Source organism: Alosa pseudoharengus, unplaced genomic scaffold (genome assembly GCF_046254945.1).
Source record: "Alosa pseudoharengus isolate Yale_2024_CS ecotype anadromous, Long Island Sound unplaced genomic scaffold, YU_APseudo_1.1 YU_APseudo_1.1_scf_3, whole genome shotgun sequence".
Lineage (NCBI taxonomy): Eukaryota > Metazoa > Chordata > Actinopteri > Clupeiformes > Clupeidae > Alosa > Alosa pseudoharengus.
Genome location: NW_027468718.1, coordinates 44,079,014 through 44,105,749, shown reverse-complemented (window position 1 = coordinate 44,105,749; position 26,736 = coordinate 44,079,014). Strand labels below are relative to the sequence as shown.

At 42.1% G+C, this 26,736-nt stretch overlaps 1 protein-coding gene across 1 annotated transcript in view; it reads right to left on the bottom strand.

Moving 5' to 3' along the window:
- Window positions 1-25,992, bottom strand: part of cntnap5a (contactin associated protein family member 5a) — a 71,062-nt gene extending 45,070 nt beyond the window's left edge. The window contains exons 1-3 of the mRNA XM_076264414.1: window positions 25,864-25,992; window positions 9,172-9,282; window positions 6,853-7,046 (exon numbers count right to left, since the gene is read on the bottom strand). Of these exons, the coding sequence (XP_076120529.1) occupies window positions 6,853-7,046; window positions 9,172-9,282; window positions 25,864-25,945 (387 nt within the window). The 5' untranslated portion in view covers window positions 25,946-25,992. The remainder of the gene's footprint in view (window positions 1-6,852; window positions 7,047-9,171; window positions 9,283-25,863) is intronic.
- Window positions 25,993-26,736: the final 744 nt, after the last annotated feature.

Here is a 26,736-nt window from a genome sequence, read left to right as displayed (position 1 = left end):
TTTATGTTATGGACATTTTAAGACTAATAATAAAATATGTTCGCAATGGATACAGGCCTACGTTTACTTTATTTGGTATCAGAACTAATGTGGTGGTAATTAGCTTAGGCTATTTCGTAATGTCATTAAAGCGTTCAAATTGGCAATAACTTTTGATAATTAAAAGCTGGCAAAGAATTTGCCTCTAAATGGCTAAGATCTATAAATGGGTAAGCATGGTGGTGTCCAGTAAGCAACCAACTATGGCAGCGATCGTGTCCGTGTCCTTGTATTCAATGAAAGACGGCGCCGGCCGCAGGGCCGTTTAGTCCATGTCGCTCCATAGCTCTTTTTTTGTTGCTGTTGCACAAGTTATTCCGAAAGCTCTTCTCTCTGTTCATTGTAGATAGGTTGCTTTTAAACATTAACCAATGGAAATCAATACCGCATTAAACAGAAGTAACTGCAGCTGCTTGCCAATCAATTCTAATTGTAAGGTACCTTACCATTAATATAAAAGTGTACATCATTTTTAGAAGTCGTTAAACCCATGTCAAAAAGCGGCACAAGTGGCACAACGGGATAAGGAGGGTGGATGATTAGCGAGGGATAGGCCTACCCGGTTAGTCTACACGTCACAACATATCGTGTGAACATATAGGCCTACTGACAATTTGATAATTTAATTAATAGTCTATATTTTACTGATAACTTAAACTCTGTTAACATAAAAGTTACTGGAATTTGAGGAATGTTTAATTTCCATAGAACGTGTTGTCTTTCTTAACGCCGTCATGCACCTTCGTGTGAAGTGGAAAATCGATTCCTGAGCAATCGATGCCAACTAATTCAGCACCTTCACTTAAGACAGCGCCTTTGTAACGTCGAACGTAAGAGGCAGCGTGTTAAGAAGCTTCCTAAGGGACACTTGGGGGAACACACTTAAGAACATAAACAACTTTGGTAAGATATATCTTTTGAGTCTTCTTAGTGCGCTAGGAGTGAGCGTTATCGGGGAACCGGCCCCAGATCAGTAAGCAACATATGACTTAATTTATTCTAACCATATTGAATGAATCGAAGTTAGCTGAGTATTACAACTTAGATTGATGTCTTATTTACACAGTAAATCACCAATCCCAAATGTCTTTAAGGCTTAGTAAACCTCATAAAAGATGCTATATATATATACGTCCGCATTTAATCTGCTTTGCTTTTGCATGTTTGGGTAAAACAGCCCACAATGCCTTTTCATTAACCCACAAAACAGACATGTTGTTTTTGGTCCTTAGAAGACACAATCCTCAATACATACATCATGCATCAATGTGTAATCCTTTCTAAAATGATCAGTTAAGACACGTTTTGGTGCTTGTGTCTAACACATGCCAACCTCCTAAACTTGACCATAGTAAACCAAGATCCCAAATGTACGCATTCGGTCATATAGACGAGATCATTTATTTATTAATATAATGGGAGAATTGGGTGCAAGAGAGCACTGAAAAAAAGCAGTGTTATCAGTTGCATTAACTGGCCGGAAGGGCCTGACTGATATGAAGGCACACGATCTGATGACCGAAGGAGCGAAGTGAAGCAGCTCAATCACACCTAGATGAGCCACTACCGCTTAAGGGTGGAGCTCCATGCTGCCACTATCCCATGTGCAATCATGTCAGTGATGAGGTGTCTTTTGACTATCTGCTATCAAATTGCTCTCTGTAGCTGATGGTATGGGTGTCCTGGCGGACAGCCAAAAAAAAAAAAAAAACATGACTTAGACATGCTTTAAGTGTGTAGAAGCACTTCACAAGAAGAACTGGAGACGGTGATGCCTTTATCACAGAACAATTCAGAGAACAGAGCCAGCAAATGAACAGGCAAGAACTGTGCACTTTTCATTATTATTTATGAGAAAGTGTGGTAATACTTAGTTGAAACCCAGTATCCATAAAGCATTAACACATTCATTAAGTATTCATGATGCCTCATAATTATACATAGTAATGAGTGCACTTATAACATGTTACTGAATATGCCTTTAAACTTTAAAGTATCACTTTAACGTATCAGCATATCATTAAAGACTCTTTCCCTTCTCCATAATGGCCCCAATGACACCTTTTCCATTAATTCACCAAATGCTATTTATAGAGCCATATGTGACTGAAAACTACCTTTCATAACAATAGGCAAGGTTTATACTACATTCATGTTCATGTAGTCATGTTTACAAACTTACTTGAAAAGTGACTTTGGTGGTATTTAGTTGACACTTTTATCCAAATGAACATGGACTCGCAAGGGCAGGTTGAGGAATCGAACCCAGGCTGATTGATTGACAGGCAGTGATGCATCCACTACACCACCATGCCCTCAACAAATTCACTGTTCCGTATCAGGAATTTACCCCTGACATGACCCGAATATTTGATACACATGATTTATTATGAATATTTCGTAATCCTTCACATGCTTTTGACAAACTAACAACCATGATCTTCGGTGATGTCCTTGAGGTCAGTCTTACCAGCCAGACTGCTGATACAGATTCCCTCAGCATTACACATAGATATGGCTCTCAAGTAAGTGTTGGTAATAAATTTCATTATCCATATCAATTCCTTACAACACAGACGTAAGCCTGCCAGGCAATACTTAAGTAGTCACATCATTGCACTACTCAGAAACCCTGCAAGGCTTGTCACAACTGATGTAAAACATAACTATGTGGATCTCCCTCTCTCTGCTCATTTTTTGTTCAGTGGGGACATCAGGAATATCTCTTCCCCAAATTATATGAAATTGCACCTGCATAGTTGAAATAGCTGGACATGGTAAAATTGTATGCCTTTGGGCCTACTCATTCAGATGTTACATATCAAAGTATTGCTCAGTGCAAAGCTTGAAAATGACAGTCACGTTCATATCAAACTTGGCTGATAGGGGGTATAACAAAAGGACCTTAGTATTTACTCCCTATTTTACGCGCACCTTTCTCTGTCCCCTAACGCAATTTGCACTGCTCACAACTGAACGGCATGATTCAATCACAAGCACAGTTGAACGGAGTTAACTGATTACAACATAAAGGAATCAAACATTTATCGGTTGTGAAATAATACAATACATGATAAGATGTCAACAAGCATATACAGTAGATATTGCAGATCAGTGTGATCTTACCAATGTATATTAAGCCCTGTTTTATGATTTCACCAATAATAACCCACATAATATCCCACAATATCAAATGCCCCTTTCCTGGGGTCAGTGCACAGAAAAAAGAAAAAGAAAAAAGATTTATGACAGGCTCCAACCAGACATCAATATAAGTTTTAACAAAAGGGATATTGATTTCACTAACACCATGCCATTACTTATAATATGCCAATATGTCAGGATGTCATCAAAATGCTGCTTACACAGGACAAGCAGGTTGGCCATCCATGTAATAAGTCTGTGCAGGTTATATTGGGAAAAAACACCATAGGGTGATTTTCAAAGGGGGGTGCCTTTACATCCAAGTAAAATGAAGCTGTGACTACAAGACTTTGACAGAATATACAAGTGTCACAATACGTGTTGGAATGTGAATTGAGAATGGGTAGACACAACTTCTTCAAGTCATATGTTCACTTGTCATTTGTAGACCTAAATGCTTAAAAGTTGAAATGGTTATATTACATATGATTATTAAATTGCTATATTGTCAAATAGAATACACCATAAAATGGAAAACCAACAAGACACTGTGTAAGTATGGTTATCAAAAATGGGGACAGGGTGAAATCATCATTACTTTATTAGAAGCCACCATTTCACAAAACACCACAGGCCTAATTTTTTCCCTTTTCAACCACTCAATAAGCCATAGGGAATCTCACATCATCTCCAAATGTACAGTCCAAGGCGCCCCCTTCATCAAATTGAGGAGCTACTCTCCTCTGCCAGGGAGAAAAGGATTGTATCTGCTGTATAACCACGGCCAATTACAATTCCTCGTGTTCCCGCTGTTATGGTCAAATGAGTCACATACTCAACATCAATTAGACAAGGGTGGGGTCCAAATGGAGCAACAGACCATGCTTTAAGCCAACCCCATCTAACAAAGGGAATGGCCCTCCTATCGATTACCTGCGGGCTGCTCAAGCCCCCGTGTAATGGAAGACAGGCAAAATGAGGGAGCGCAGCAGCTGATGTAGAGGCTTTGTGGTCAATGGGAGATAATGAGAGCCACCAGCGGCCCAGGGTGCAAAAACAAAAGAGCTGCGAGGGGCACACACTTCCCGCTCAGGCGCCCATTTTGTCCAAACCAATATTACCACAAAATGGTGGTTTAGGAGAGAAAATGATAAAGTAGAGACGAGACAAACACATTATGAGAACACACTGAGTGAAAATGGTTGCAGTAACTGCTAGTGGGTGAGGGGTGGGGATGTAAAGTCTTACAAAGTTTCTTTTTATTCTCTCTCTCCTTAATTCTTATGCAGCATTTCCTGTGCAGACGTACATAGGCTTTCATGGTTCCCTGAGATCCAAACAATATCACTGTGAGCATTTCAATGAGCCCTAGCTCTCACTCTCTCTTCTTCTACTCATGAAACTTTCCTATACCCCTGCAGGGCTGTGGACTTTTGATTGAGCACAGAGGAAAAAGGCCAATTCCACGGAAAATATGAAAATAGAGGTGCAGTACAAAAAACAAATCCTCCCAATGCTGATCACGCAACAGCTCTTAGCATTTTGAAGCCATGGCACAAATTCATCTGATTGCTGAGCTAGTTGAGAAGATGACCTGTGTCCTAGAAACAACTGTCAATTTCAACTGACCCAATTGTACCTTTTTGTTCCTGAATGTTGAGCTTGCTAAAATGGTATATTTTGTGTTATTCAGATAGGACTATAGAGGAAATCATACATCAGTGTCTTGCCTTCTCCCCCTGTGTTTTCAGCCTTGGCAGTGACACAGCATCTACAGGAAGAACAGACACCACGGCCGCAATAACAACAGTGAATATAAAATCCTTTGTATTTTAAGAAGGCAAGCGATGACTATTCGATGCACTCGGGTTTTCTGATCTCAGCAGTTTCCATGAGAGGGTGGTGGTATTTGTCCGAGTCTGTAATCTGAATGATTGCAAGGTCAAGCACAGTTGAAAGAAGTTTTTTTTTTTTCTTCAGTCAGCCAAGCCCTTGTGATACCTCTAATAATACTGAAGCTCAGCAAACCACAGACTTTATTCCCCTCTATATGTATTTGTATTTCTGGCAGTCTGGGTGAGTTAAGGGGGGAAATATGTGAATGGATATGAGTGTAGGCATGTTAGTCAGCGAATGCCAGTAGGAATGCACCCATCAGTATGAATATTTAAAGAGAGGTGGGAGACTACCAAGAAGAGGTAGAAGAAGAAGAAGAAGAAGAAGAGGAGGAAGAGAGGGAAAAAGAAGGGAAGAAAAATAATTTTTTTGCTTCACTGGTATCTGTGGTCCCTCATGGCTTGTGGCTTAGAAGAAGCATGAAAGTGGAGCTTAAACACCAACTCTTATCCAGCGGCGGGGGGAGATAGAGCCCAGATGCTGACGCGCTCAGGGTTTGATGGAGGACTCATATGTCTTGTTCAGCCATGTCATTGTCTTCCCTTTGGAGCCCAGGCTGGTGTAGACTGTACTCGGTAGTCTGGCACCCGGGCTACACTGGGTCCGCAACTGATGCGCACCGTTCGCATAGTGGGGAAAAAAATGTTTTAAAAAACTGCTCTAATTTCTTTTTAATGTATGCGGTGGTATCACGGCTGGTGTAACCAGTTCCATCGATTATAGTGGAAGCTAATTGTTGCAGCAGACCCTACACGAATGGAACGCTTCAGTTACTTGCCCGGTGTAGTCTCCCTGTGAGGCTGCACTCTGAAACCGGTTCTTAGCAGCTGTGGGCCCAACATCCCTGGAAGCACAAACCCTTGGATCCTATTTTGACTCCAAGGGTGGTAATAGTATGTTAATAACATTTTATGGATGCCTGCTTGCTGGAAACCTGCACTCGTTCAAAATGACTGCAGTCATAATTATCATAACCTTAATTATTCAAAGCATTCATTTGAGCTAGATGACCTGGTTAATGATTTTGGCCATATTTAAGAGGGTGTTGTGCACATGCTATGTTTAGGCCAAGGATCGCCTTGGGTGTGATCTTAAAATAACCTCTGACGTGAGTACCATGTGAGATTTTTTTGGTCCCGGCGGGCACACTTCAAACTGCAAGCCTTATCGCCACATTTACAAAGCGATCAAGAGCCACAAGACAAACTCTCCTGGATCATAATGAGCTGGAGCAGAGCTACGCGGGGTGCTGCAGGACAGTGTAACAGATGAAACAAACATCGCTGCTCAAATAGGCCACGCTGTCGAAGCTCATTGGAGAGGGACATGGTGAAGCAAACTTTGTTCAACCAGCAGGCAGAGTGCATTTCTTTGAACGTGCCATCCTTACAGTACACCTGGATATTACTTGAATATCATTATCAACTCGAGCATGTTATTGGAAACATGGTTAAATGTTCTATTGTAATTCGCTTTGTAGAACGTCAATTATTTTTTGAATATTTGCACTGCACACCTACTGCAAAGTAGTTACAGTTCTTGGCTGTATTACCTCTTGTACTGTATATCCATTCACCAAACGCATTGTGAAGTTGAAATTAACTGACACATTGGAACAAATTAGCAATCAGAGGTTTACAGTACAGCAACATTGTAACATATGACTGTAATACAGTCACACTACCAATATACTGACAATGCATAGCAAACAAACACAGTGGAGCCAGTGTAAACATGGAGCAAGAGCACCATGTTTATCTCAGGTGAACTCACCCCTACACTGTCCTCCTGCCTGTACTGCTTCCAGAGGCGGCCCGTGTCGCTGAACAGGAGCATGTAGCCGCTGACCCAGTCCGAGCTGCCATGGCGTCCCTGCGTGGCCAGCGCCGTCACCTCCATCCGGTCCCGGAGGTCCACCTGCAGCCACGGGTACCTGTCCGTCAACTTGGGACTCCACCCGCCCCCTCCTGCAAGCACCAATGAAAGAGCATTAAGGAAGGACGCGTACGGGGGAGAGAGATATGTATGTGCTTGATGAGTGCATTCACTCACTTCATAGTAACGTGATCAGAACTGTCAAATACGTGTCGGAAAGGCACACGCCCATATAAGGATATAACATCCTCCGTTTTCCGTTTTCATTGAGAGAGAAAATGAGCCATTGTGAGCTAAAACTATGCAATCAGGAGCACTTCTACGACCGGGAGTCACGGAAGGGGACTCTCAAACAGGCAGCCATTAAATGAGCTGAATAAAATAATAGTTTCTCCATGACAACAACCTTCCTGTTTTATCTCTGAGGGCAAATTTGGCCACACAGAAATGTATCTCTCCGCAAAATGCTTTATTCAATAAAATGATGTTATGGCATACAGATAGCAAAAACCCTATCTTGCATCAGATGTCTGGGGATGGGGGGGGGGGGGAACTAAATGTATTCCTTACACGAGCAGAGATATTTACATATAATCACTTTAGAGACGGTTCACACACACACATACACACACACACACACACAGACACACACGCAGAATTACAGAGAAACTCCCTTGTATCACATCACATTGAGAAACATTGGTGCCTGTAACACAGCAAGCATCGCAATTGAGTCGCCTTGGCCTCACTTAACACGTCAGCCAGTCCTCCTGAGGGGGGTAAGGTGGGGGGGGGGGGTTGTCGGGCAGAGGGGGGGTAAGGGGGGGGGGGGTTGTCGGGCAGAGGGCTGGACAGCAGCAGGAGACCAGTGGGGGGAGGCGCCAACGTGCGCTCCATGAATGATGTGTTTTTTTTTACAGCCCCCGATGCTCATACGCACACGGAGCTGAGGGGAAACAGATCAGCTCTGGCAGAAGGGTTCATTACTTAACCACTGTGGGCTGGGACACGCCGCCATGGGAGGCACGCTGGCGCGGAATATCAATGCAGCGCGCCGCGGCCAGGGGAGGAAGCGCCGTTTACGGAGCCACATCCTCGGGGAACGGGATTGTTCCGTTTGTTACCGTTTGTTACCGCCTGCTGCGTAGGCCGCACCCAACCGAGGCTGGAAATCACACCGGGATGGAGTGAGCGTTTAAGCGATGGAAGTCGTAAGAGAGACAGGCCTCCTCAATCAGGGGAGCTTTACCCATTCGGTCTTTGGCTATTTCGTTCCACGACTACAGTTAAGCGCACGGTTGTAATTTGCAATATGTGACTGTGGAGCTGTGCCAGATCCTGAGGGATCCCCAGCTGAATTATAAAAATAAGGCATACGTGCCCATGACATAAAAAATGATCTGAAAAATGAGACATACGTGCTCATGACATGATTCATGTTGTTTTCTTGGGCTTACACATACCCCTTATACATATACATGTATGTAAATCGTGTGTTTGGGCATTCTTGGTAGAATAGCATTATTCTCACTACAAAATATCCATCCAGTGCTATTTCATGGCAGATTATGCAGTTTCAGAAGCTAACATCCAATCTGCTTTTTTCCCTTTATGCTGTAATTATGGAATTCAAAATGTATAGTAGGCCACACTCTACAGTAGCTATCTAGTGCACATAGTGGACTGATTTATTCCCTAAGGCATTGCAATACTGATGTATACAGCAGAATGTTTCAAGAAGTTGCCAAAAGACTATGTGTGCTTAATTGGAGCATTGGAATACATCTAACACAGCTCTGCTTCATGTGGTTTCTATGCATTCAACATCAAGAGACCAATAAAGCTAGACCAATAACACCACTTTAAAAGTCCAGACACAAGCTTTAACTGTGAGATTCATTAAACGTACTCTAACGTTATCTTAACTTAAATCTTAACCACAGATTGAATGAGAAATAATCTGCAGTGCCATATTGACTGTACTGTAAAGTAGCGATTACATCTCATGAATGGAGAGTATGCTGTCAGGGTCTTTGTACCTGAGAGAGCTATTGTGCTATGATGATTCATGTGCTCTGGCTACGGTTTCAACTTACCCAGGAAGTAAACGTGATGCTGAGTCTTATTACAAACCATTACTGACAAAAATGTCAGAACACACCACTGATTCTAAAAGCATGGTGTGCTCTACCGGGGCACAGTCGGGGGGCTACTCACCGTCTCTTCTATTGAGTTTGGCAAAGTGTGGAGCTTGACTGTCAAATGCATGTGAAGAGCTCTCAAAAGAGCCCAGGGGTAACGTGGACAACAATGGGCCATCACAGATGTCTAGAGAAGAGGGAGAAAGACACTGCATTAGAAAGCAAAAGCACTGTTATCCAGGAATACATGAATGATAGAAAGAATAATATGAGTGGATATGTAATATATGATATGGTTCCCATACATTCACCCATACTATGTGTTAGACAGATTTAATTTCACACTAAGACAAATAATTGACGTGCTCAGTGTTTCCCACAGAATTGAATTCTATTTGTGGTGGTAGGTTTGCAGAATTAACTTGAATGCAACAGTTTTTAACAAATTAGTGGAGCGCGGTTATGATTCTAACCAGATTTAAGCACAATTTAGTACAACCAGGAAAATCATTGTGTGGTGGTCAATGTTGATATTGTGGTGGGCCGCCACAAATAAGTCAATGTATGGGAAACACTGACTGTGCTTTTAATGGGCTTTGGAAGCTGCATTGATAAATAAATGATTGTGATGAATTTAGGTGATTTCATATTAAAGTAAGCTCTAAAACAACACTGTCAAATGACAGTGCTTAGTTGTCAACGATGAAAGAGTTTTAAAGCGTTCTAATTGGAAATCTCAACACACCATATTATGTGTAAATTATCTTCCAGGTGATTTGTTCAATCTAATGTAATCTATTGTGCATGTAGTTACCGCAATTTGTTGTTTGGAAGCATTCAGTGAGTTCTATGATGATATTTGCTCTAACTGTTAAGGAAATCTATGCTAGGGAAATCATACTTAGAGAACAACATGACACAAATGCAACACTGAAGTAATCTCTGTTCAGGGTGGGCTATATTGTACTTTAACTACTGCCTGGAATGTGCAATCATACTGAGGAAATGGTATGGTATTATAAGTAATAAGATATGATATACAATAATATAAACACACACACACACACACACACACACGCGCGCGCGCACACACACACACACACAGACACATGCACACGCACCCACATACACACACACACACACACACACACACACACATGTGCACGCACCCACATACACACACACACACACAAACACAGAAAAGCAAACACTTTGGGGTCTGATTAAGCAATGGCAAAACCTTCAGATGACCGATAACAAACGCTGATGCCTTTGAAAGGATCCACGCTGGTCCGAGGGGAACAAAAGACTCGCTTTAATCTCTCATTGTTGGGACTAAGTCATTTTAAGTTCAGGCAAAAATAACTTAAGAACATTAAAGCTTTCATGTTTAAATCAAGGACCACAAATGGTTGCTAGCCTCTGTAAACCTCCCTCCTATCCTCAGTTGAAATTTCAATGGTTTATTCTTTTAACAGAGTAATTACAGAACGGTATACTCCTTTTATCATGGGTAACAAAGATAACAGAAGAAAAAGAGATAACAAAAGCAAGGACAAAACGGAATGTGACCTGCTATAGTAGCTCAAAACTAAAGAACTGTGTCTGTGACACTGCTTGTCAATATAAAGGTGCTTTCAGACCAAAGCGTTGTAGGGACTTATTGGGAGGATTACCAATTGCGATCTGAAAGCAGGTTCATATTGGCACCCTCGCCTTGTCTACTTTTTTCCTGATTTTCTATTTCACCCTGAGCACTCCACATTATTGCATAATGTGGTTATGCATACATTTCTTCATCTCTTTGAATCTTGATGTTTCAACTCACTTCCCCTTCCCTCATGGTCTCCGTCTCACACTCACACACACACACACACACACACACACACACACACATATGCACGCACGCACGCACACCCACACACACACTGAAACACATCTCTCTCCACCGCCTGTGTCTCCTTATTAAATCATAGCCTCCCTCTCAGGAGACATCCGGGCCTCACTACTCGGCTCAGCTGCAGACACCCCACCCTCCACTCCCCAGCTGTCCGACCAGTGACCTTTCACCTGCAGGCCCATCCCACAACACCCTCTCTAGAGTTGATAGGGATTCCCTCATATAAGCACGTGAGGATCAAATGACCAAGCCTATACCCTGCCCCTATGAAGAGTTATTTTCTTCATGTTTTTTGAGGTGCAAAATGAAACAAATGAAAGTGACATAATGTGATGAATACATTGAAAAAATACATTGATGAATACATTGATAAATTTACACGTTGTGAATTCAGGCCATAACTTAAGTTGTGCGATAAATATTTGAGTAAGGTGAACTCAAAAACACATGCACACAGCAGCAGTTCAGCCCCTGAAGGGTGGGTTGCTTTAAAACGCTAACATCAAGCTGATTGGGTAGGCAATTATCCTTTTTTAACAAAGTCTACTCTGAACACATCGTGTGTCAAAAAAACCCAGCATAATGGTCTTATTAAACAATCCACAGCCTGCGTTTCGGTGCGAGAATGAGTGGGAGTGTGTCAAGGACAAAAGACAGTGGGAAAGAAAATTAGCAACTGCTTTACTCTGTGTGAGAGCAAAATCATTACGCCGACGATGAAGCTGGTCGTTTTAATTTTCTGCCAATGACGACACGCAAATGTAGGAGTGGAGGGAGACCATCTGCATGCTAACAATGCACGTGTTATCCAGGAGTGGGGAAATCGAATTTCTTCTGAGCAACAAAGAGGGAGGGTGGAGAAGCCCAACGACTTCAAAGTCGACTGTCTACAAAAGTGTCTAAGTTTGCCTCATGAGCGGAATGGCCCACATGATGCTCAAACATAATGTTCAAACAAGCTGTGTACAGTCAATTCTCCAGTCACAGCTTAATTCCTCCTTGACTGGAAAAATACAGAAAATGTCAAGGACTTTCTACACAAATAGTGAATGGACAAAAGCGTGGCGGCTGCTCAATCAAAAGCGATTGGTGCTTGAGGAAACTTCTGTCTGGTGCCCTTGCTCAGTTCAAAGCTGTTAAGACGTATCAGAGGGATTTGTGGTCTAACTAGCTTTTTCACGGACAAAAAATGCTTCCTGCATGGTGGGTTTTTACACCAGTCTTCTTATAAAAACAGCAGGTTCTACAAAAACATCTTATTTTATAACAAAAAAAGGAAGAACAGAAAAAAGAGTAAGCAGCAGTACACACTCTAGTGTAAAGATCCATAATCCAGGATAACTGCATAAGCAGTACACACTCTAGTGTAAAGATCCATAATCCAGGATAACTGCATAAGCAGTACACACTCTAGTGTAAAGATCCATAATCCCGGATAACTGCATAAGCAGTACACACTCTAGTGTAAAGATCCATAATCCAGGATAACTGCATAAGCAGTACACACTCTAGTGTAAAGATCCATAATCCAGGATAACTGCATAAGCAGTACACTCTCTAGTGTAAAGATCCATAATCCAGGATAACTGCATAAGCAGTACACACTCTAGTGTAAAGATCCATAATCCAGGATAACTGCATAAGCAGTACACACTCTAGTGTAAAGATCCATAATCCAGGATAACTGCATAAGCAGTACACTCTCTAGTGTAAAGATCCATAATCCAGGATAACTGCATAAGCTTATCCAGCTTGCAATTAGCACAGCGTCCTGATGGCTGGATTGTACACACTGTCTACTTTCTCAATACTGTTTGAAGACACCAGTATTACTGAAACAGCTGAATTCTCTCTCTACATTCTCAAGCATTGGACGTTTGATGGTCTTTTGGGCCCCCACCGTTGACCTAATCCTAACTTACACATTTTGAACATTTGCAGCCTAACGATATCTTAACATGCTTCTATTTTAATCTCACACAAGAAGATGACTAACTTCCTACGGTTTCCATTGAGTAAATTAAATTCTCAAGATGAGAAAAACAGTTTTTATCGGACGGCCACACATCGGTTCTGACAGCCTCGGTATCCATCTTGATTCCAGTGAGTAACGAGCCGACAGGAGCGGTAACAGTGTCAAAACATTTCCATGGCAACGGTGATGTCTAGCAATCAAAGGCTCTGTTTTTACCAGCTTTTACACATTATATTAGGATTTTGGGTACTGTAGTACTTTTCCGTTAAATCATTTTTCTTTTCTCAAAACAAGGTTGATGCCTCATTAACTTTTGGAGTCTGTATGAGCATGTACAATTGCTTAGTCATGTCATAGCTGGTTTTAAGTCTACCATGGACGGTTACGATTTTATGGCTTATTCTCCAGTTGACAATGTATTGAATTCATACTTTCAGAATCGACGGTGGGCGGGACTGTTGAGCTCTATTACAAAAACAAATATCTGAAAATAAGTGACAGGCGACTGAGACAACTTTTTAAAATTCTGTCTGAGGTCAAATGTATATTAGCCTACATTGTCCTATGTAAACAAGTCCTTGTTAGCAGGGAGAAAATAAAGAATAAATAAAAATAAATAAAGATTTTTACTTTGGCCCTACCAAACTGCGTGAGAATGTTAAACACTCCCTCCCTCAAACTCCCTCAAACTCACTCTCTCTCACACACACACACACACACACACACACACACACACACACACACAGTTATGATAATCCAAATATCCTAACATGCTAGCATATGGTTTATGTGTTGGCTGGATATCGCTTTATTAAATCTATTAGCCACAATTAACATGAAATCACATTACATACAAGCCAACAGCTTTGAAACGGTGGGGGTTGTTATTGGGGGTTATTGAATATCAATACATGTTGAGCTGCTGTCACCCCAGGCCACCTATTGATGTGTGCCATAAACTGATTTCCATTTTCCATTTTAAGGTACTGTAAGTCCCCTCCCTCTTCGATCTGCCAAAAAACAAGTGATTAATGACAAGGCAACGGGCAAAAAGTCACAAAGAAATGCTATCATGCACGGTGGTATTGCAGGATGGACGGAAAGGCAGCAGAATAGCTAACTGTACATGAAGCAAATTGTTTTTCTATTAAATCACTGCATGATATTTTGAGATTATGAGTGCCATGCACTAATGTGTTGTACCATTCTAATACACATTATATAGAGTAGATCTTCCCTTTCAATACATAATGTATGATGCATCCTACAAATAAATACAGCATATGGGAGCTTTTTGGATTATGCCTACTGTGATTCAAGTCAAGTTTAACTGAAGAAAAAGCCATTACTGGATATAAATGATCAAGTGCCCCATCATGTGCAAAGGCCATGTGACGGATCTGATTCATGTCCTCCCCTGACCCCAACATGGCTTTTACTTTGAACCACAAAACAATACTTAATACTGGGTGAATGGAATGGTAGCTGGACATCTGAGCGTAGGGGAGACTGTGCCCTTTGGTGTCACTGTAAACAGAAATAATGGACTCGGTGAAGAAAAATGTAAGGTTGAAAACAGAGCCAAGTATCTACCTGCTCTGTGTCTGTGTGAATGTGCAGAAACACTAAATCTGATGCAGTGAGGTTATTTTGTGCAGTAGCCTATTTCTATTTACTGGTTTCAGAAATGTGCATATGCATTAATTGCATTGTTAAATCAGACCACAATTAAAAATGAAAAACAACATGCTGAGGCAGTTTTTTATCTTCAGCAGGTGACTGCAGTCCTAGCAGTTTGAGACATGAAGAGGTCGTTTTCATTGTCAGTGCTTATGTTGTCAGCAAGACACCACAGCATTGCCACTTGGCCTTTGCCATTTGCTGCCGCTATACCCTTTGGGTGAAACTGGATCTGAAATAACAACAGGTCACTGAAAGTGACCCAAAGGCACAATGCTTTAGAAAAATCAAAACAGATCACTGAAAGACAACAAGAGCAGTTGGACAACTGCAGACCCTCACCTTTATGTGAGAATGCACGCATGCACACATAAACACACACACACACACACACACACACACACACACACACACACACACACACATACACACGCACACACATTCATCACACATATCCTATTTGATATTACTGAACTAAACTGAACTCACAGCTGAAGAAACAGTGGCATGACCCCTCTCAGGGAATATACTTTAGCTTTAGTTTTAAAAGATTTAGTTGTATGAGGCTGAGCACTCCACAGAAATGTAGCTCTCTGTCACACACACTTTCTCAGTGACAGTGGTTTCCTGGCTTGTCTCGACTTGCTTTTTAATCCTGCCGTTTAGGATTAGAGCACTACCAACACAGAAAGGGGGCTTAGGGGGCCAGTGATCGGAGCATGTCAGCCTCGTCATCCACCCACCCAGCCCTCTCTGAGTACACACACATACACACACACACACACACACACACACCAAATGTGAGAGATTTGCTTCAATCCACAGCCAGCCATACAGCACATCGCTCACCCATCAAAACACAAGGTCAAGATTTTGCCACCCTGGCGGACAAAACAATGACAGACAGAGCAGAGGCCCACCGAGTTAAGTCAGTCGGCAAGCATCCACTCAGCATGGGTCTGTGAAGCACAGGCGACAGCAGTGGGGAGGGTAAAAAAGAGAAACGACTGCATAAGCTTGTTTAGAGCCTTTGTGCTAGCGTTGCTGGATTTCAAGCGACCTGATTTGACTGCATTCAGATCGTTTGCCAGCAGATGTCTCAAATGCTGACTGTCATTGAGGCTGAAGTGGATCAAGCTGTTTTTTTGTTTTTTTTTAAGAATTAGATTCAGGCAAGCAGCCATTGCCATTATATGCATTAAAGCACTAATACATTCTCCCTGAGATTAAATATCAGATAAATGTGTTTTATCTGTGCTGTCCCATTATCCCAGTGGATCTCTTACCACTTATGCTCTTAGTGACATGCCTCATAACCAATATCTACGCTCACTATCTCTCTCTCTCACACACACACACACACACAGCATACACACAAATACACTAATAAAGTAAAACCAATGTGTCACCCTTGCAGGGTAATTACATACAGTACTAACAAACAATAACAAGTCCTATGACAAGGCAATGTCCTATATGCTACTAATAATCATTATAGTCGAGTCAACATTGTCTACAAAATTAAATGAAATTGTGTCAAGTCTTTCAAATTTCAAGTTCTAAAGTAAACTAGCCCACTTCAAAAATTCACTGAGAAAACCCTTCAAAAAACACAGTATAGTACTGCAGCAACATCAAACTCAAACAAACTGAGTTTTTACGACACATTTCACCATTCATGGCACACCGAGACTACCCCCTTGTGCACGGGTGAACGTACAAGATTCACAACACAGGAAATCTACCATCTGTCATCCCAGAGCTCATTGATTTGGGCCATGGGCTGTGAAAGATGAATTCACCAACAACGGCGGTGACTCAGCCAAAACCCGACGCATTAATTACATTCCACCGCCATCAGCACTGCGGCCTCTGGGCCGCTGGTGGCCGTGGGTGGCTCATAACACTGGACTGAGTGGACACTGTGCGCCTGACCCCGACCAGGGGGGCTTCTGCTCCACTCAAGGGTGCCTTTGAGGTCTGGCTACATCATATAAAACAACAGACTAGCTAGGCAAATCCTCATTCATTTATGAGTCACCGAGTACTCTCTAAGACTTTTTCATATAATCTATCTGTTGCGGAATTAAGCTACTCAAACCATAGGTCCTACATATTCTCTAGGGAAGCACCAACACATTTGATATATTATGCTAAAAGATTTGATATCATTTAAGACATACCCTCTGCAACATGTCATTTTAAACACTACTCATCATTCTATATTTCTTTTTTGTGTGTATTGTCTTATTTTAAAGCACTATCAGTACTTCTTCCACTGAGTGAGTAGCGGTGCATTGGAAATGCACAGTTGTGGAGGCAGAGTGGCACACTGAAGGGCAAATAGGCCATGGAGAATTCCTGCTCTGAATTCCAAACAGAAGGTGGCTGCACAAGCAGTAAGCAGCCACATGAATCACCCAGACTCTTTGGCATAGTCCCTCCGAAGACTAGCCCTTTGGTCCCCCTGATAACCCCTGTCATGTTATGTAAGACCACAATCTGTAGAGTATATTATTCATCCCGGCCCTCTTTTGACTCTTAAGACATATATAGTAGCAACAGTAAACTGACACTCGAGCAGGATGCCCTTGTATCTTTTCCGCAATCTGTCAGATTGGTAATATGCAATATAAGATGTTATGATGCTGCTGTGTTATTCATGTAGAGGTTATAGGCTGTTTGTCAACATGAAAAACACATTAACATAACCTGAGCCTTGGAGACATCGATAAAATACACACAGCTTGGCACATGTGGATGAGGAGACCTACAGTATGGGTCTGTTCTGTTGTCACAAACAACATGTGTGATAAAAACTCAGGCATCTCTCTTCACCTAGACCTGATCCACCATATATCCTGACATGAGACAGGAGTAAAGTTCCTTTTAGAATAGAGAACAGACCATTAAACCACCGACACTATTTGTAGATCTGACAAACAAAGTGAAAACAAACAAACAAAAAAATACGGTCTAATACAAACAGTCCATTTTTACATACTGTTTAAAAGTTCAAAAACAACATTAACTTTGGTGATACTTGAAGTCAGTGTTGACTGACTGAAAGGCCACTGTATGAGCTCAGGGGGAGATTGTACTCTTGAAAATAACTTTAGACTTCTATTGAAAGCTCACAGCAGGACACACGTTTATTTATGGATCTGACAGCTCACTACGCACCAATCGGCACTGCACTGGAGAGGAGTATTAGGAGAGCTGTGATTCCATTCTCATTAGGGACAGCATGGAAACTGGTTAATGAACAATACATTATGACATAGTGTTATACGCTTGGGCTCATTTCTACTGGGTATCTGTGATTCGCTTTTTAGCACTGACATACTGATTCAGAGAGAGAAAGAGAGTGAGTGAATGAGAAAGAGAGGGAGAGAATAAGAGAATGAGAGAAAGGGAGAGAAATAGAGGAAGATTGTAACGGACTCATCAGACTGACTAAATAGAGCCTCGAGTGGACTCTCAAAGAATGTGACGCGTCTTAAATCTCAAACTGTCAAAGCAGAGCTTTGCTTTCCTCACCCATGTTCTTCCAGAGTGTTATTGCTACAGTTTTCATCTGTGCAAACTAAAAAAGCAGTCACAGGGTTGCAGTTCACAAGCTCTGCCACCATCACATGGTCCTGATTACAGAAAAAAATCTTTTTCTTTGTTTACTCAACTTGTTTGTTGTTTATACAACTAATTGAAGGAAAGACACGAGTATCATTTAGCAATTCCACACAGACGTGCCGTAGAATGCCCAGTCCCATGGTCCATGTCACTATCACATGGTCCTAATAAAAAAAAGGTTTGTTTACTCAATTTTTGTTTATACAACTAATTGAAAGAAAGACACAAGTATAATTTATCATGTCCACACGACTTGACGTAGCATGCCAGCCCCACGGTCTTGAACACCTGCATTAATATGTCATCCACAGAGGCACGAGAGACGTGTCTGCTGCACCCTCACAATGCCCATTTTCCCGCCCGCCTGACGTCTCCCATCAGCACTTTCTGCTCTCCTGTCATCTGCCAGGATTTTCTCCGCCGGTGGCTTTGAACTGCTCTGTGCCCGCTGTCTTCACAGATCTGCTCTGTGGTAGATTGGCATCTCAGCCGACTCATTAGGAAGGCTGCCGGAGACCAAAACAAACATGCGCACTACAAAGCAATCTGACTCAATAACACCAACAAATTGCTTCTCTCTCCCCTGATGGATATCTCTCTGTGTTTTCTTTCTTTCTCGTTCTCCTTTTTTACCTTTCTTTCCCTCTCTCCCTCTCTCTCTCTCTCTCTCTCTCTCTCACACACACACACACACACACACACACATACACACACACACACACACACACACACACACACACACACTCCATAAGGAAGATTGTGGAACAATTTAGCAATGGTTTCTTGAGGATGACACCTCTGTGAAGGATATATATATATATATATATATATATATATATATATATATATATATATATATATATATATCACTGGCCAAGCACAGGGGCATACGCACAGTAGAATAGCTGGCTATTTAAATCGCAGTCTGAGGATTTAATGATGCCTTGGGCCAGATGGGCCAGACACCGTCTCCTCTGGACCGCCATTAGCCTATAGCATGTTTTGTCGCCGGGAGCCGGGTCCTGGGGCGACTGTCCCATTAGCTCCTTGTGAATACGAGATCACAGGAAAGGGCCGACCCCGCCGAGCAGGAAGCTGACAGTTGGATTTGCGCGTCCCCGCCGCTCACTCGCTCGCTCGCCCGCTGCCCCAGATGGTACGCTGCCTACTGTGACCCTCGGCAGGCTTGTGGAAATGTCAGGCAGCCCACTCACATTTAGAACGGAATGAGAAAAGCGCTGGTAACACATCTGTAATCCCTCCGCTGATTTAAAAGTGTGGCACGCTCGCACGCATTTCAATCACAGCCGAGGGGTCAGAAGTAGTTGACACGTCCAGGATGTCTCTATTGAACCAGTGGTTCCTGCAGCAGTGCTGAAGAGTCCTTCACAGCAGATATGTGTACATGCTTTGCTTACAGATCCAATCATCTGCTCCAATTTGAAAGTCAGACATACTTCACAAACACTAACAATGTTGCCCCCCCCCCCCACCCCTTCATACCTGCACTGCCTTACATTGGTGATTCTGCCCGACGATTCCATTGCAAAGACTGAGCTTGTTACTTGGACATGGCATGAACCTGATCACGAATTGAATTGCTTATTAGCCCCACATGGGCTAGAGAACCAAGATCAAAGGATATGCGGCTGGTGAGAGCTTCCCATCTGGGACAACCACAGCATGTGCGTTTCAAGGCCACCCACAGTTATCTGCATCCTCTCTAGTGTGGGAATGACACAAAGCATGACAACATCAAAGTGCTGCTGGACCCCTCTGTGAAGAATCCCTTTTTAATTAGCCACAAGACTGGAAAATGAATGAGAAAAGAAGCAGACGTTTAATGGACGTTTAACGGATGTTGAACGGATGTTAGCATATGAGCCATCTGTCCTGATGTGCAAAATATTCATTATGATGTCATTAGTGTGCTGCTTCCTATACACTACCATGCTAAAGATTTGGTAGTTGTCTATAAATTAGATGGGAAATTCATGAAATGCATGTCAGATTAAAGGCAGTAAGCCTTTCCTTCATTTTATTGGTTTATGCATGGATGTTACGCTCCTTTTAAAACCAAAGGGTTGAAGAAACCACTCTTCTTTATCTCAATTCTGTTAATTCTGGCATTGACACTTGTGTTTCTTTTGATTGCTTCATTCTGGGAGGTTAATCCTCCGTCAGTATTACCAGAAAGCAGCCACGCAAATATTTAGAACGAGGAGGACCCCCCGCAGTAGGAGAGCAGCACCCGTATCAGAGAGGCTGGCATCTGATTAGGAATGTAAAAGCCTCCGCCACCGCCACATTCATCAAATGGATTTCCAGCCTCACTGCTGGCTGTGCAGTGGGGTAATCTCTCGGAATGGCCCTATATCACCGGGACCATAGATTTTTTGTGTGTGTGTAGAATTGCGGGGCCTTATCAAAGAAGCAAAAACTCAAATGTGATTTAATGTGCTTTCTCAATAATTAATTTGGAATTGGGAGAAAGTCATCCGGCGAGACGTGATTAATGTCGAACCATGCAAATTGCTCAAGCAGAGATGAGGCAAGTGAGGAATTCATTATGGAGTCCAGGGATAATTTCTCAGAATCTATCATCAAAAGTTATCAAATGAAAACACAGGCGTAATGAGAAGGCACTGGTGTGCAGAGCACTGACCTGGGTTGTTCACTTGTCTCTGACCTTGAAAAATTGAATATTTTCATCTTTTTGGGGTAGAAACACACACACACACACACACACACACACACACACACACACACACACACACATGCATACGCATGCATTAAATGGAATATAATTTTCTCCTACATCAAGATATTTTCTTTCACCGACACGAAAGGGTAGAACACTTTACAGAGATAATACTTTGTGATCTGGGTGCTACAATGACAGGGCACAATTGAGGCTGGGTTCTGCCAGTAAAAGAAATACTCTTTTATATTGAAGAAAAAACTAAAAAAAAAGCCACAACAATGTCATGCTTTCAGTTTGAAGCTAAGAATGACGGAGTGGGTCGTCTCATCTGAGTTACTGGATCTTAATCCCGAGCTAACACAAAGAGCACCAGGAGCCAGAAAGTATTTGTCTTAGAAAATGAAAGTCTAATGTGATCAAACTCACTGGAAGAAAAATAGATCCTGTCTTTTTTGCTGCCTTAAAAGCAAGTCAAAAGGTTAAGCTGCAGAGGGTCTGACACATAAAGGGTAGCAGAGAGAAAGCGAGAGAGAAAGGGGTAGAAAGTGAAACTGCCAAAATTTCAGTGCTTCAAAATAAATCCTTGAACTCTAAACGGAAGATGAAACCTAAAGTATACTTGAGGGACAAAGATCTTGTTTAAGCAGAGACTCGTACCCATCCATGTACTTGGGAAACTACTGTAATCTGTGAAGCCAAATGCTGCAGTAAAATAACAGTCTTCACCCTTGGTCAAATACACACAGGCCATTTGAGTGTGCCATATCTTTGATTTTCTGAAAGCACCACTACTCATGCTGCCCATCTCCCATCAAATGAAATGACAGATTCCCCCAATGGCTACCTGAGTCAAAATAGGCTGTTGATCTTGTGATCAGCAATATCTTTCACCCTGATACAGGGAGCACTGCATTGATGAGAAGGCAGGGCAGGACAGAGAGATGAATCCGCCGATAGCAGGAGTATCATAAAAAGTCCTTCAGCTCCAGGTCACCCACTCAGATCTACTGCAGATATGAAGGCATTATAGTGTCAGCGATTCTGCAGATTCAAACGCGCTCCTCAATTATTGAACTGCACACCAGACGGCTCCGGACAGAGGACACGTGGTTATGCGTGTGGTTATGGTTAACTGGTCTAGCACAAATAATATTTTGGTTGATGTTGTTGTTGGCTTTTTTGTTGATATTGATAAGCTAGAGCAATACATGACTTACAGTAGTGAAATGCACTAGTACCCAGTTCCAAGATCTCACCAAGCACTTCTACTGACCTATCCATTTTATAATGTCAAGGATAGAGCCATGTAAACTATAGTGTTGCCTACAAACTTCATCGTAGGTAATACTGATGATTCCACACACTGAAATACTGTCTGCACCTGTCACAGTGGTGCTAGTTGTCAAAAACGCCAGCGGTAGTGCAAGCTGACTGAGTAGATATGTAAACCCTTTTAATGTATTACAGGTCTGTTCATGATCTCTGACTCAATACCCTGAGATATGGGTATCGGGATTATTAAACTTCATCATCATGCCGAATCTCACATTATATGATTCACAAGACAGTTTCAAAAGAATATCTAAAGGAATAGTGTCTGTCCAAGCATGACAAGTTATGAATCTATGAATAATGGCTAATGTAAATCAGTCTTACAGTCGACACAACTGATCATGTTGTGAATTATTCCTGCAGCAAGCGCCAAACTGCACAAATTAACATACACTTCCATCTAGTACTGGGCCGCCTGATATTTCTTATCTGCTCAATAAATGCATTTACACATAAAAGTCTGTGGGAAAATGTCCATGTACCTATTTCGTTCAAAATGTAAAATGCATGAAGTTCACTCTCGTCACACATATCTTGGGAGAAAAAAAAGCCCTTTCCCCGTGTATTGGAAAATGAGTGGACTGAGGCCAATTTCCACCTTGTACTTCCAGAGGCCGCTGCACACGGGGAGACAGCCTCCGTGCTCAAGTGTGTCACCAGGAGGATGAAGCACAGGGCGGTGGTGGGGGGTGGGGGTGGGGGTGGGGTGGGGGGTGGGGGTGGGGTGGTCTATAATGAAACTCCACCGCTGCTGACTGCCTAAGGCAAACCTTCAAAATCATACTTTCACTCTCAGCAGGGAAGCTCCCTGTTAAGAGCATCGCGTGTTTGACCTCATAAGGAAAGTTCCGGTAAATGACTTTATCACGCTAATGCTCTGGTCAAAAGTCCACTACTCCCCTCCGAGACCATGGGGAGGGAGGGCATTTGGAAATGCGAATGTAAGAAGCTTGTACTGGACCAGGCACTGTGACATGCAATCAAGCCGAGCCGCGGTGCATGGTGGTGGTGGTGGCGGTCGATGCATATTTATGGCCCCTCAGCTTACGTGAGCCCACTTGTCATACACTCCGGCACCATTCTAAGAGCACGATCTCATAAATAGAGCACTTCCCTGACAATATGAGCTACGACTCATACTCCACGGCATGCCTGTGTGCACGGCTGCCTTTCCTGAACAGCGGCCCACATGACAACATGCAGGGGAGTTCACAGGGAGGGGGACCCTGATCCCAAAATTAAGACATGGTGATAATTCTGCAATGTATCCATAAAGGGAGAATTTCTGCATTCTCCCTTTCACTAAATGCACAGTTTATGACTACACTAATGATTACAAGATATGAAATAATGTTACACATTCCTGGTCAATATGATTGACAGACACAATAACTAGACATTGATTCACATGAGTTGCTACGGCGGAGCATCCGAGAATTAGTTTGAAATCCACACTGAAGTGCAATAGATGCCACCTGAAGAGGCCTGAGGAGGTAGCCAAAGACGTGTCAGGATGTGGTGACTCCCACAGGCTGCAGAGCCAGAAGTGCTGGAGGGAGGCTTACAGTGATGTGGCGGTTAAAGGACTCCACATGTTATCTCTCACTGCACTGAGGACAGCCTCCTTCCTACGGGAATGCACTGGCCCATTATCTCGTTCACCTGACACGGATCAAAAACACGGATGCTTGTGCATGCGTGCTCACACACACACATGCACACACACACACACACACACACACACACACACTCACACACACACACACACACAGGTTTGCACTCATGATGGATCTGTGGCTTTATTCTGTCTCTTTGTGGTAGATATGAAAGCATCCATTTCCTTGTCCTCTCCGAGCATCTACGGCCTCCATCGCAGGGTTACATGAACTATGGTTTACTTGATACCCACCAAAGGACAGTGAATGACTGATGTGGCATTTGTCATAACCTGTATCAGCACTGCAAAGTTACAAGACAGAATGATTTGTTTTGTGTAGGGCTCTGTAACAATAACTGGTCCTATAATAATACATCTTGATTTCAAAATGGCATAAATCATCATAGCTTATCTTATTATACATAATCTAAAGTAGGATTAATAACTGCAATTGTGCTTACTAACTAGCACATCACTCATAGTTATGAGAGCAATAATTGTGCATCTATGTAAATATGCAATACAAAGCTTCAGCGATAACCAACTCTGAGTTCATATGTAAATATGCAATACAAAGCTTTAGCGATAACCAACTCTGAGTTCATATTAGGGGGCCTTCATCACCATCATTTATCAAGAAGAATTTTGATATATTTTGCAGCTAATCCTAAAAGAATTACTACTCTGTAATGGTTTTTTTAAAATATATGTAAGTATTCATATTTTTTGTCATGAATGCACAGCATATACACTTACACTATATGAAAAAATGTGGTCCTTGCTGATACAACCCCCCCCCCCCCCATCGATTTTTTCTTGAAGAAAAATCATTTCCAAGATCAACAAAAATGCCACAATATTCCTTATAGTATTTTCAGTCTTTTCCTCACATTGCATTGAGAAATGCATGCAGAGGGAAGAGAAAGAAGGACATGTGAGTAAAATGTGTATAGTTGTGACATTGTTGAACTAACTTGCAGAAAGGTAAGCAATAATTCCTGGCGACCATTACATGATCTGCAGAAGTCATCAGCGAGCTCACAATAAGATCATATTTTTCTCTCTGCAACACTGCAGGCAGGCACTTAATACTGCAGTCAATACAGTGTCGACTAGCCTATTCTCACATACCCTAAGTATCCAAGCATTAGTCTCTTCACGCATTTAGGCATTGTGGGTGTCAAGAAGATTTTGAACCACGAAATCAATGCATTGGCGGTCCTTTCCCAACACTATGAACTCTCGGTCATTATATATGCACAAAAACATTTTATATACTGCTAACCTAATGACCTACACTGTATTGCTACACATCCGTGCGCATTTGTCCAAGTCAATAAAACTATATGCTATCACATTCACGTTGTTACAAACAAGAAAGAAAACCAACGGCGCAATCCGAAACAACACTGTCAGCTGCAGAGGACCTGGACGAGGCAATTCTGACCTCTAGTGTGTGTGCTACTCATTCATGCAACAAACCGCTTCTCACTAATTTCCATTAACTGTACTTGAAATTAGATATAGTGCGGTACAACTCACAAAGTTAAAGCCAGTAGGCTACGCTACCTCATTTTAAATCGTACTTAAAATGTTACAGTCAACAGATTTCACCAATGTCGCCAAAAAACATGTGGATATGTTTTCCAAATTAAGAAAAACTTCAGCACCTTTATTGACAGGTAGTGTTAGTCTTACGGCACCTTTGCACTTGAGACTAATGTAGCCTATATTCATTGTCGAAAATCCAACCAGTTAAACATGGTCAAACATATCCACTAATTTGTTTTCAGCACTCTCGTATTTAGGCTACACTCATACAAAGTTGATACATCGTTGATATGTTGACTTTGAGAAGAGAATATCGTTAACACTCTCGGAGTTACTTACAATGACTAGCTGCACGTGACGAACTGAAGAAGATGATCATGATGATGCTGACTGTGTAAGGTGAGGACTTTCGAAACTCCATGATTTTTAATTCAGACCGGAGTAAATATCCTTGCCGTGATAAGATACGTCCAAAAAGGAAAGCCTCCAAGCGAGTACTGTAGTTCCAGCGCCTTCCTTTTCTCTACCGTACCACAGACGAGTCAAGAGGCAGAGCGCCCACCGAGCGCGCGAGATCCTCTTAAAGACACACGTTGCTCCCCGAGCTCCGTCATCTCTCTCTCTCTCTCTCTCTCTCTCTCTCTCTCTTTCTCACTCAGAGAGAGAGAGAGAGAGAGAGAGAGAGAGAGAGAGAGAGAGAAATGTTGTTTTCCCCCTCACCTTGTGTGTTTGTTGAATTGATTTCTAGGAGAAACATGAGCTTTCAAGCAGGACCCTCCACAATTTTAGTTTCATGACCATGGACAGCTCATGAACAGTAATTAGCCGATCATTCCACAAAATTATGTTTTACATGGTTACTGTAATCATATAACATTAATATTCATCGGACTATTTCAAAGATGTAAGCATAACTTTTGACTGGCATAACTAGACAAATATCGGATATGGCTCTAATGCAGATGAAATGCTTAATATGTACAATGACAAACTCTGGATAGTATGTAAATATTTCCACTGCATAAGTCACACTGAAACATCTCAGTTGTATTAAAAGTTCATTGTCAATCTCCATGGGAAACAAGATGATGCATTTGTGACAACTTGTCACATTGTGTAGCCTAATTGCATTTCCTATTTTTCAAATTATATCTCATTAAACGCAATAAAGGAAAATATAAAAGGCACATAAATGCACGCATACACGCACAC